Raw genomic sequence first — 12,684 nt, forward strand, 5'->3', positions numbered from 1 at the left:
TAAGTTCAACCCTTGTTCAGTATTGATTTACCTAATCTTAGTCAGGGCAGCAGTATGGGAGCTGCAGTTAGCCTTTGCACCCCTGGGCTAGGGAGGGAAAGTCGACCAGAGTTCCCAGTTCCAATCATTATCCAGTGACTCCTGCTGGAAGTGTATTTGTGGACTTCTAGTGAGGGCAAAGTTGGGCTCGACTGTAGTGGTCCCACCCCCGCCATAATCAAATCAAAGGCTGCTGACACTCTCAAAGCTTACAAATGAATAATGCTACTTGGATGAGATACAGGAGGGTGTCCATCAAATCATAACCCCAGCAAGGAATCAACACCTTCAGGAAAGGAGGGAAGGAAATTGGTGAGAAACAATAAATAAATAATTGCAGTTCTACATAAATAGATTGGTTTGCTATCAGTTTTGATTATTTTGTTTCTCTTATAAACTTTCCCTTCTTTGGCCCCGGTATTTATGGGGGAGGTAGGGACGGTGCAGGGGAGACCGAAAACAGCCAAAGAACCCAACAAGGCCAGGGCCATGGTGGTCCTGCTGAACTTAATGGCAGGACCTCATTATCATTTTGTGGATCCATTTCCCGCCCAGCAGCCGACCAAATTGCTCCTCCTGGCCCACATGTAGTGCTGAGAAAGGCACTTACCTTGTGGGGCCGGCAGCTCCCACCTCCTTTTTACTGCTGGGTTTCCCAACCCTTGGGAAACCTGCACAACAGCAGTGAATTTTAAATCGGGCTCCCACTTGCACTGTGGGAGCCTGATTTAAATATGTTAATAAAGTGTCTGGTTTTAAGAAAACTGAAAGATGACCGTCAAACACTTGCTGCTTGTCAACTCTGTCAGCACACTGAAGAGAGACCTTTGAGGTTGTACAGAAAAAGACTGTCCAGTTTGCTGTTGTCTTTGCACGTTAGCAAAAATGCCATCAGCATTGAGACCAGTTTGTCAGGGAGGACCAGGTAGGAGTGGTTTTGATCAGATGTTTTAGCAATGTTTTATCATAATAAGGGAAAAAATAAGTGAGAGTGAGTCATTTAAAGGTAAAGTAAATAGTGTGGAAAGAGGAGAGCTTATGGACTAATTCTAGTTGGTTGGGTGTGGTGGAAAGAGGAAGTGTGGGAGTGAGAAGAGGAGTGGCATTAATTATAAAGATATTGCTCCAAACTTTGATTAAACAATGTATCTCTAGGAGAATAGGTTTAATGACAAATCCTGACAACTGGAAATGAAAAGTATAGGTCATGTCACATTTTACATATGCTGCAACATTAATATGTCAAACTCAGATATTTAATTGAAGTCTTCATCACCAGAATGGACAGAGGTTGTGCCACTTGTCTCTCATTGCTTTGTTGAAGGAGCTTTGTCAGTTGGTAAAGTGTTCTGCGAGACACTTCAGGTTTGAAAACAAAGGTATGATCAGTGACAAAGTGATACTATTGCATCATCATTCATCTCTGCCCCTATAAATTTTTCAACAGCAATTCAAAAATAAGATGAAAGGATCGGGGAACTACACAACTAAAGGTTATTTTACTATAGATACAGCATCTTCCTCCAGCATTTAGTGTGGTGGGCTTTCAGCTGAGTTTTTCGAGGGGTCCATTTTGGGCTGTTCAATTAACCTAAGCCTGTAAATCTGCCCAATTCAGCAATAATTTGCCATTAACAGACAAGAGAATAAAGTCACCCAAATTAGTTTACTCATAAACACTGCAGTTAAAAACCAATATAGTGCTAGAGTGCCTTGAACCCCAAATCAGTGTACCATGTTAATGGTGAGATGCGATTCAAATTTCACCAAATTTTTGATTTTAACCATGCTCTCCTGTGGTGGTGCCACGGGATAACCAGATGCCGTCCACAGGGAGCTTGGAACAGAGGAAATGTGAGAGTGAAGAATTATAAAGACAAGGATTATAAAGAGATTATTTCCTCAGGCCTCCTTTTGTGCACCACCTACAGATCAGAACAACACTAGCAGAGAGCTGAGAGCAGGGTGCCTCCCACCACCCCTACAAATGCAAGTGGTGCCTAACAAAGGAACTGGGGAGAAAATCGAGGGTTTTTTTTACTTTCATGCCATCACAAAAATGCTTACAGTGAAATGTTATTTGTTAGAACACACCCGCTGTACAGTCAAAGAAGTTGCAGCTTGTTGTATGTAGTTACTCATATCATAGTATCATAGGATCATAGTAGGAGACCATTCGGCCCAGTGTGCCTGTGCCGGCTTTTTGAAAGAGCTATCCAATTAGTCCCATTCCCCTGCTCTTTCCCCGTAGCCCTGTAAACCTTTTCCCTTCAAGTATTTATCCAATTCCCTTTTGAAAGTTACTATTGAATCTGCTTCCACCACCCTTTCAAGCAGTGCATTCCAGATCATTACAACTCACTGCTTAAAAAAATGTTTCTCCATGTCGCCTCTGGCTCTTTTGCCAATCACCTTAAATCTGTGTCTTCTCGTTACCGACCCTTCTGCCACTGGAAACAGTTTCTCCTTATTTACTCTGTCAAAACCGTTCATGATCTTGAACACCTCCATCAAATCTCCCCTTAACCTTTTCTGTTCTAAGGAGAACAACCCCAGCTTCTCCAGTCTCTCCACATAACTGAAGTCCCTCATCCCTGGTATCAATCAAGTAAGTCTCTTCTGCACCCTTTCTAAGGCCTTGACATCCTTCCTAAAGTGAAGTGCCCAGAATTGAATACAATACTCCAACTGAGGCCCAACAAGTGTTTTATTAAGGTTTAGCATAACTTCCTTGCTTTTGTATTCTATGCCTCTGTTTATAAAGCCAAGGATCCCATATGCCTTTTTAACAGCTTTCTCAAGTTGTCCTGCCACCTTCAAAGACTTGTGTACATACACCCCCAGGTCTCTTTGTTCCTGCACCCCCTTTAAAATTGTGTCATTTTGTTTATATTGCCTCTCCTCATTCTTCCTACCAAAATGCATCACTTCATACTTCACTGCGTTAAATTTCATCTGCCATGTGTCTGCCCATTTCACCAGTCGGTCCATGTCCTCCAGAAGTCTGTTACTATCATCCACATTGTTTACTACATTTCTCCGTTTTGTGTCATCTGCAAATTTTGAAATTATACCCTCAATACCCAAGTCCAGGTCATTAATATATATCAAAAAGAGCAGCAGTCCTAATACCAGTCCTAATTCCCTGGGGAACACCACTGAATACTTCCCTCCAGTCTGAAAAACAATCGTTCACCACGACTCTCTGCTTTCTGTCTCCTAGCCAATTCTGTATCCACGCTGCCACTGTCCCTTTAATCTCCGAGAATTTAACTTTGCTAACAAGTATTATGTGGTACCTTATCAAATGCCTTTTGAAAGTCCATATACACAACATCAACTGCACTACCCTCATCAACCCTCTCTGTTACTTCATCAAAGAACTCGATCAAGTTGGTCAAACACTATTTTCCTTTAACAAATCCGCGCTGACATTCATTTATTAGCCCATACTTTTCCAAGTGCCAATTAATTTTGTCCCGGATTATTGGGCATGATTTTGACCCCGAGCCGGGAAGGGGGTGGGGGGTCAAATTGTGGACGGGAAACCCAGAAGTACGGGTTTCCCAAATGTCCTTACGATTTTGACATAAGGACGTCTTTTATTTTTTTTGTCGGATTGCCGTCCGGCTGACCAGCCTGATTGACAGGCTGATCAGTCACGGAGAGGACGTGTTATGGTAAGTCTTCAGGTAAGTCTTTGTTTGTATGGATTGGTGGTCTTTGAAGGTGGCAGGACAGGTTGAGAAGGCTGTTTAAAATGCATATGGGATCCTTGGCTTTATAAATGGAGGCATAGAGTACAAAAGCAAGGAAGTTATAGTATGTGGGGGGGGGCATGGGGAGGCATGGGTGGGCACGGGGTCATAGGGGCACAGGGCATGGGTTGGCACAGGACATGCATTGGCACAGGGCATAGGTTGGCAAGGGGGTCATGGGGGAATCAGTCATGGGGAAGGGATCGGGGGTCAGTCACGGGGTGGGTGTCGGGATCGGGGATCATCACGGGGGTCCGCAATCATTGCGGGGGGGATCGGGGATTGGGGTCAGAGGTCCGCCATCATTGAGGGGGGGATAGGGGTCGGGGGTCCGCGATCGGGGATCAGGGATCGGGGTTGAGGGTCCGTGATCATTGGGGGGGCTCAGGGTTCGGGGGTCCAATACCGGGGATCGGGGGTCCGCGATCATTGGGGGTGGATCGGGGATCGGGGTTGAGGGTCCACAATCATTGGGGTGGGGGCAGAGATCAGGGGCAGGGGTCCGCGATCATTGGGGGGGTCGCTGCAAGTAGGCTTGTTGAGCTTGGAGGAAGCATTCCTGCCCCTCTGGGCCCACAAGCTGTGCCTGAAAGGCACTTACCTGTTAGTCTCGGGCCTTCTTGCCTTCTTTCATGAGGCATGAAAGAGTAATCCCGGCCCCCCAGGGTTGAAATCGGAAACTGTGGGAAAATGGAGGCTCGAAGCCTCCATTAAAGGTTTTAAGGCCCGACCCGCCACCTGGGAGTGGGTTGGTCGCCCACCCCTCGTCCCGCCCCGGTGAAAACCGGAAATAGGCGGGTTGGAGGCGGGTTGGGGGTGGATTTGAAGTGGATGCAGTTTTGAATGCCACCCCGCCCCCTGCCCACCTGTTTTTCACCCATGTCTCTAAAAGTTTCCCCACCACCGATGTTAGGCTGATTGGCCTGTAATGTGTTGTATGTGTTTTTTTACAAGCATAGAAAAGAAATTTGCAATTTCTCCAGCAATGGGTCTATTTGCGTTATACCAGTTCCGCAGTGCATTTTTGTTGTACAAGTAAAGCTGCTTCTACAGGTTTTTAAATTCATAAAGGTTTTGAGAAATTAATAATGAAAATTGGTCAGGAATTCCGGCACCATAGCTTCACCGAAAGTGCGGCAGAAATTCTGTTTACGTGCATAAACGGGTTTTCCACTGCCTTCTGGCAAATATATGGTGGAAGAGCAGGAACACCTCTGAGGAAATTCCTGGCCCATGTTTCCATTGGTTGGTAAAGGTTGCCGAACCACTAACAAGGGGGCATAGACTCAGGATTATAACTAGATTAGTGAAGCAGGAAGTTAGAAGAAATTGTTTTCACAAGCAGATTATTAGAACAGAGACACCTGGAATTTCTGTGGGGTTCTCCCTATTGTCCGTCATAACTTTGGCAGAAGATTACAGAAATCCTAGAGAAACGGCATAAATGGAATACACTGTTTCTCCAGAGTTTCCACTGATCCTCCGCTAAAGTTATGGTAGACGATCAGAAAAAACCCCACAGATATTCTACCCTTGAATGTTTTGCAAGTGGCTATTGAGGCAGAGATTATAACATAATTTAAAAGGGGACTGCAACTATATTTGAAGAGGAAGAAAGGAAGAATATAAAAGGAAAAATGCAGGGTATTTGGATTAATGTTGACAGCTCCAGTTGAAGATCTAGCATCACCACAGGCAGAATGGCCTCCTTCAATGTAGTAAATTCTAAGCTCCTAATAGAAATGGTTCAGCTTCAGCTACTGCTACTCTGGAATCCATCCTTTACACTACAGGCTAGATTCCAGAGCACTGGTAGCAACACAAAAACAACTGTGCATGATTACTCACAATCTATTACTTAAAATTCGCAATTGTGACTTTAATTTCCCAGATGTAAGAGGGGGGGCAGTATAGGTTAGGAATGCAAAATTCTCAATGATCATCTGTATGTGCAGCAGAGAGTTTCGCCTTACTATGGTCAGAAAAATAACTGGCAACTGTTTACGTTTACGGCTGTGCAGATGTAAAACCATCTCGAACAAAAAGTATCAGCTGTGGCTCAGTTGTAAAATGCTTACCTCTCAGTTAGAAGCTTGTGAGTTCAAGTCCCACTCCAGAGACTTGAGTGCAAAATCTAGACTGCACTCCAGTGCAGTACTGAAGGAGTGTTGCACTGTTGGAGGTGCCGGCTCTTGGATGAGACATTAAACCAAGGCTCCATCTGCCCTCTCAGGTGGACATAAAAGATCCTGTGGCACTATTTGAAGAAGAGCAGGAGAGTTTGTCCTGGCCAATATTTATCCCTCAACCAACATCACTAAAAACATCTGGTCATTATCTCATTGCTGTTTGTGGGATCTTGTTTTGTGCAAAATGGCTGCCGCGTTTCCTACATTACAACAGTAACCAGACTTCAAAAGTATTTCATTAGCTGTAAAGTGCTTTGGGACATCCTGTGGTCATGAAAGGCGCTATATTAATTCAAGTCTTTCTTTCTTTGTTTTCTTTCTTGATGTGGTACTCTGAGTCACCAGAAGCAGTTGTACCTTTATACTGCAGCACTACCACCAACATCAACTCCAAGCCAGCAGAGACAGTAGCACCAGCTCATAAATACTGCAGTGTGACCACTATAATATAGGAACATAGGAACAAGAATAGGCCATTCAATCCCTCAAGCCTGTTCTGCCATTCCGTGAGATCATGGCTGATCTTTCCCCTAACTCCATCCACCCGCCTTGGCTCCATATCCCTTAAAACCCTTGGCTAGCAAAAATCTATGGATCTCAGATTTAAAATTATTAATTGAACTAGCATCTACTGCTTTTTGTGGGTGAGAGTTCCACACTTCTACTATCCTTTGCAAGAAAAAGTGTTTCCTAACTGGCTCTGATTTTAAGGTTCTGTCCCCTTCTCCTAGACTTTAAAAAATTTTTTTTTAATTCATTCATGGGATGTGTGCGTCGCTGGCAAGGCCAGCATTTATTGCCCATCTTAATTGCCCTTGGAAAGGTGGTGGTGAGCCAACTTCTTGAACCGCTGCAGTGAAGGTTCTCCCACAGTGCTGTTAGGTAAGGAGTTCCAGGTTTTTGATCCAGCGATGATGAAGGAATGGCGATATATTTCCAAGTCAAGATGGTATGTGACTTGGAGCGGAACTTGCAGGTGATGGTGTTCCCATGCACCTGCTGCCCTTGTCCTTCTAGGTGGTAGAGGTCGTGGGTTTGGGAGGTGCTGTCGAAGAAGCCTTGGCGAGCTGCTGCAGTGCATCTTGCAGTACACAATGCAGCCACGGTGCGCCAGTGGTGGAGGGAGTGAATGTTGGTGGATGGGGTGCCAATCAAGCGGGCTGCTTTGTCCTGGATGGTATCGAGCTTCTTGAGTGTTGTTGGAACTGCATTCATCCAGGCAAGTGGAGAATATTCCATCACACTCCTGACTTGTGCCTTGTAGATGGTAGAAAGGCTTTGGGGAGCCAGGAGGTGAATCACTCGCCGCACAATACCCAGCCTCTGACCTGCTCTTGTAGCCACAGTATTTATATGGCTGATCCAGTTAAGTTTCTGGCCAATGGTGACTCCCAGGATGTTGATGGTGGGGGATTCGGCGATGGTAATGCCATTGAATGTCAAGGGGAGGTGGTTAGACTCTCTCTTGTTGGAGATGGTCACTACCTGGCACTTGTCTGGCACGAATGTTACTTGCCACTTATCAGCCCAAGCCTGGATGTTGTCCAGGTCTTGCTGCATGTGGACACAGACTGTTTCATTATCTGAGGGGTTGTGAATAGAACTGAACACTGTGCAATCATCAGCAAACGTCCCCACTTCTGACCTTATGATGGAGGGAAGGTCATTGATGAAACAGTTGAAGATGGTTGGGCCTAGGACACTGCCCTGAGGAACCTCTGCAGCGATATCCTGGGGCTGAGATGATTGGCCTCCAACAACGACTACCATCTTCCTTTGTGCTAGGTATAACTCCAGCTACTGGAGAGTTTTCCCCCTGATTCCCATTGACTTCAATTTTACTAGGGCTCCTTGGTGCCACATTCGGTCAAATGCTGCTTTGATATCAAGGGCAGTCACTCTCACCTCACCTCTGGAATTCAGCTCTTTTGTCCATGTTTGGGCCAAGGCTGTAATGAGATCTGGAGCTGAGTGGTCCTGGTGGAACCCAAACTGAGCATCAGTGAGCAGGTTATTGGTGAGTAAGTGGCACTTGATAGCACTGTCGATGAAACCTTCCTTCACTTTGCTGATGATTGAGAGTAGACTGATGCGGTGATAATTGGCCGGATTGGATTTGTCCTGCTTTTTGTGGCCAGGACATACCTGGGCAATTTTCCACTTTGTCAGGTAGATGGCAGCGTCGTAGCTGTACTGGAACAGCTTGGCTAGAGGCATGGCTAGCTCTGGAGCACAAGTCTTCAGCACTACAGCTGGGATGTTGTCAGGGCCCATAGCCTTTGCTGTATCCAGTGCACTCAGCCATTTCTTGATAGCACTTGGAGTGAATCAAATTGGCTGAAGACTTGTTTCTGTGATGGTGGGGATCTTGGGAGATGGCCGAGATGGATCATCCACTGGCTGAAGATGGTTGCAAATGTTTCAGCCTCCCCCAGCAGTGGATAAAGTTTCTCTCTATCTACCCTATCAATTCCTTTCAAAATCCTAAAATCCTTAATCAAATCAACTCTTAATATTCTATATTCCAGGGAATACAAGCCTAGTTTATGTAATCTCTCCTCATAATTTAACCCTTGGAACCCTGGTAATATTCTGGTGACTCTGCGTTGCATTCCTTCCAAGGCCAATATATCCTTTCTAAGGTGCAGTGTCCAGAACTGTGCACAGTGCAGATGTGATCTAACCAGGGCTTTGTATAGCTGTAGCAAAACTTCTGCCTCTTTATATTCTAGCCCTCTACTTATAAAGGTCAATATTCCATTAGCCTTTTTGATTATTTCTTGTACCTGACTACTACATTTTAGTGATAAATGTCATTCACAGTGAGCATGGAGAAAGCAGTTTAAAAAAAGTTCCTTTCTGCTTTAAAAAAATAAAAGAAGGAAAATAAATTTCTAATCTATTGTATCATTTTATTTATTTATTTAATTTTTTTTTTATTCCCCCCCCGCCCCAATTTTCCTCCTTGCCTGTCATGAAAGTACTAACTCTTGCTCAAGCATAGGACGAGCATTTCTGCCATGATCCTGGCCAATTTCTGAGAGGATCGCAAAGGAAAGTCCCCCTAAAAGTGTTCCAATACCTAATGCCAACATTCTTCACTTTCAATTTGTTAAAAATGTTGTATATGTAAGTTCCAAATATGCAAATAATGTAGTGGATGATTGAGCAAACCATGCTACTTAGGGTACTGAATTCAAAAATCCCTCAAATTAGTATCTGACATCCCTGACTGAATTTCATGTCTTGCCAAAGCAAGTCAAACAACTTTGTAAAACAAAACCAATGTGATAGCTGATTCCACTTGAAGAGTAGCACATGTTTGATGGAGTGTCTAAAGGAAAAGTCATGAACCAAGATACAGAATACTATCACGAGTAATATTATTGTAAAAAAACATTCACATGACATAAAACCACAGACATTTGCAACACAGAAGGAAGCCTTTTAGCACATTATGCCTGTGCTAGCTCTTTGCTAAAGGAATCCAAAACTAATCTCATTGCCCTGCTCTCTCATTAGCCCTGTATCTTTCTCTGATTCAAAAATTGATGTACTCTTCCCTTCAAAGATGTAATGGTCTCTACCACAACTATTCCCTGTGGGAAGCATTCCACACTCTCTACGTAAAGACATTTTTCCTAACATCTGTCCTCACTCTCTTAATGACAATTTTAAATTGATGACCCCTCATCCCTGACACCCCAACCAGAGGAAATAGTATTTCCCAATCTAAACCCTTCATAATTTTAAAACCATACATTAAGTCTTTCCTTAGCCTTCCCTGCTCCAATGGAAGTAGTCCCAGTATTTCGAGTTTCTCCTCATATCTATAGTTTCTCATCCCTGGTATCATTCTGATAAATCGACACCTTGTGCTCTGTAAGGCTTTAATGTCCTCTGTATAACAGGGAACCCAAAATTGCACAATTGCTGGGAATTTCCTTGGGGGTTCTCCCGCCTGGCTGCCATAACTTTGATGGTAGATCGGTGGAAATCCTGTTTCAGTGTTTATTCCGTATTTCTACTGATCTTCCACCAAAATTAAGGCAGCCAATCAGGAGAACGCCCGAGAAAATTCCTGGTGATGCACTCTGACTTTAGGTTAATCATTGCCTTGTAGATTTTATCATTACTTCTTTGGTCTTGTAATCTCTGCCCCTATTTATAAAGTCGAAATTGCTATTGGCCTTATCCTTTACTGATGACAATTGCACACAACATAACACTGAGTTCAATATTAACTTAAGTCCCAATTTTATATAAGCATGTCAAAAGTACAGCTGAGCACCAGACAGGAAATACCCTTATGTAAGTTTAAAAATCCATTCCTGTCATGGATTACAATAAAGGGCCTTCTTGAAACTAAAAGAGATCAGTCATCAGTATGCAGACTTTCCCACCTCGAGGCAACTTTGACCATTTTTAACTTTCCTGGGCTTGTTACAGGGACCTTTTTAAAAAAATAACCTGTATTTTCCTACCATCCCTTGCAAACATTTTAACTAAATGAAAATTGTGGTTTCTTCTAAAATACTGGATAAACTTCAAAAACAATCCAGTTCTTGATTTTTGACAGACAAAGCCATTGGTTCAGTCAGAAATTACAACCAAACAAAATTATTTATTTTTACCAGGAGTGTACTGCATTAATTTTTGGTTTTAGTATCAGCCATGGCTCAATTGGTAGCACTCTGACTTAGCACTCTTGCCTCCGAGTCAGAAGGTTGTGGGTGCTGACCCACTCCAGAGACTTGAGCACAAAATCTAGGCTGACACTCCCAGTGCATTCCTGAGGGAGTGCTGCACTGTTGGAGGTGTGGTCTTTCAGATGAGACATTAAATCAAGGCCCCATTTACCCTCCCAGGTGGACTTAAAAGATCCCATAGTACTATTCGCAGAAGAGCAGGAGAATTCTCCCCAGTGTCCGGGCCAATATTTATCTCTCAAACAACATCACTAAAACAGATTATCTGGTCATTATTACATTGCTGTTTGTGGGACCTTGCTGTGTGCAAATTGGCTGCTGTGTTTCCAACATTACAACAGTAACTACATTTCAAAAGTACTTCATTGGCTGTAAAGCACTTTGGGACGTTCTGGGGTCATGAAAAGCGTTATATAATTGCAAGATATTTCTTTCTTTTCTTTATTGCTAAGTAATTTGAATAGACTGAGCTCATTCCCCCGCACGCCTTGGAAGTGTATAAATTGTCAACCAACGTTCCCATATTGCAATGCGTTAAACTTCATGAAATAGAGGAAGAATAAAGGACAAAAAGTTGAAGGTTTGTGAATGGAACAGAAGAAAAAGTCAGTTACCTTGCCAGTGTAATGATGGAAAGCTGAGGGTATGGCTGATGGACTTACTTCTCTATTTTTGTTGACAGGTCACACAGATAGACCAGAAATTAGATGACATCCTGAGCATTCTAAAAGACCAGCTTGCCATACAGCAGCTGCCACATTCTTCAGGGTCTACATCGCCAACCATCAAACACATCGTCCTCACTTCAGAGACACCTGCAGTGAACTCAAAAGCATGAGGCCACATATGCAGCATTTTTAATGTGTAAGCATCTGAACTGGCCAATGCCTCAGAGTGCTAGTTTAACCGCAAGCTAATGGCGGGCACTCTTCTCTTTAGATAATAGCCTTGTGATGTACCTCTTTTGAAAAATGCATGTCTACTCTGTAAACTTGGTCTTTTTTTGTAAAAATGTCTGCATCTATCTATACTATAGTTAGTGTTCATCTTGTATTCTAAATCTGTTACCATAGCAATCTAGAGACCTTTAATACTCTGAACATGAAGCTGACAAGAACCAAATGATGCTCGGATCCTCCACATTATTCAGCAGGAACGGTGGCTACTACACACAAGCTTTAGCTTTCCAGTTTTTTTGTCCTTGTTCAATTCACAGGAGTGGACAGGCAGAAAGAAAATGAACAGAGGGAGCAAAAGGGAAAGAAGGATAAGGATTACTTCAAAATAAGACAACTGCTAGTTTTGATCTCCAGAGCTCAGAGCTGTGAGGGCTTTAGTGTATATATAAGTCACGCAAAACAAATTAATGAACATAATGTAGGTAGAAATAAAAACATAAAATTGAATACAGTTAAATTTATATAATGATATTTTTAGCAGGTAAGATCATTTTATCTTTGCTTAGTTTTATGAATGAGAAATTTTAACTGCCTGGTTATTTTGAAATGGGTAATGCCTTATGTTTGCAGAATTCTCCAAGATGGAATAAATTCAGACTTCATTATTATAATTTGTGGTGTCACAAGAATAACTCCTCCTATTGTGTGGAAGAGGGGTCATTACTTAGCTGTTCTTCTTACTGTAATGGAGATTCTGTCAGGACCAGATACAAGAGTTTGTTACCAGGAGATTACAATAAGAAAGCTTACAGTAGTGAGATTCCAATGTAGCATATTAATTGTGTATATTGCATACAATTGCAATATTATACCAACCAAATAAAACTGAACAGTTCAGCTTTCAAATTTGAAAAACAATAGGAAACATTCATCTTTGTATAATATCAGGATCCTGGGTTGTCATAATCAAAATGAATGACAAATGTGAAAATAAACACATTAGTAAAGCTTACATTAAAGGATGTTTGTGTTTTATCTAATTTACCAGTATAGTTTTCAAAGTGATGGAACAGCAATTCTCTTTCTCACC

At 42.8% G+C, this 12,684-nt stretch overlaps 1 protein-coding gene across 1 annotated transcript in view; it reads left to right on the forward strand.

The window, feature by feature from the left end:
- Positions 1 to 11,533, forward strand: part of kcnq1.2 (potassium voltage-gated channel, KQT-like subfamily, member 1.2) — a 715,294-nt gene extending 703,761 nt beyond the window's left edge. Inside the window, exon 19 of the mRNA XM_067999137.1 lies at positions 11,378 to 11,533. Coding sequence (XP_067855238.1) covers positions 11,378 to 11,533 — 156 coding nt within the window. The remainder of the gene's footprint in view (positions 1 to 11,377) is intronic.
- Positions 11,534 to 12,684: the final 1,151 nt, after the last annotated feature.

This window comes from Heptranchias perlo, chromosome 18 (genome assembly GCF_035084215.1).
Source record: "Heptranchias perlo isolate sHepPer1 chromosome 18, sHepPer1.hap1, whole genome shotgun sequence".
NCBI classification, from domain to species: domain Eukaryota; kingdom Metazoa; phylum Chordata; class Chondrichthyes; order Hexanchiformes; family Hexanchidae; genus Heptranchias; species Heptranchias perlo.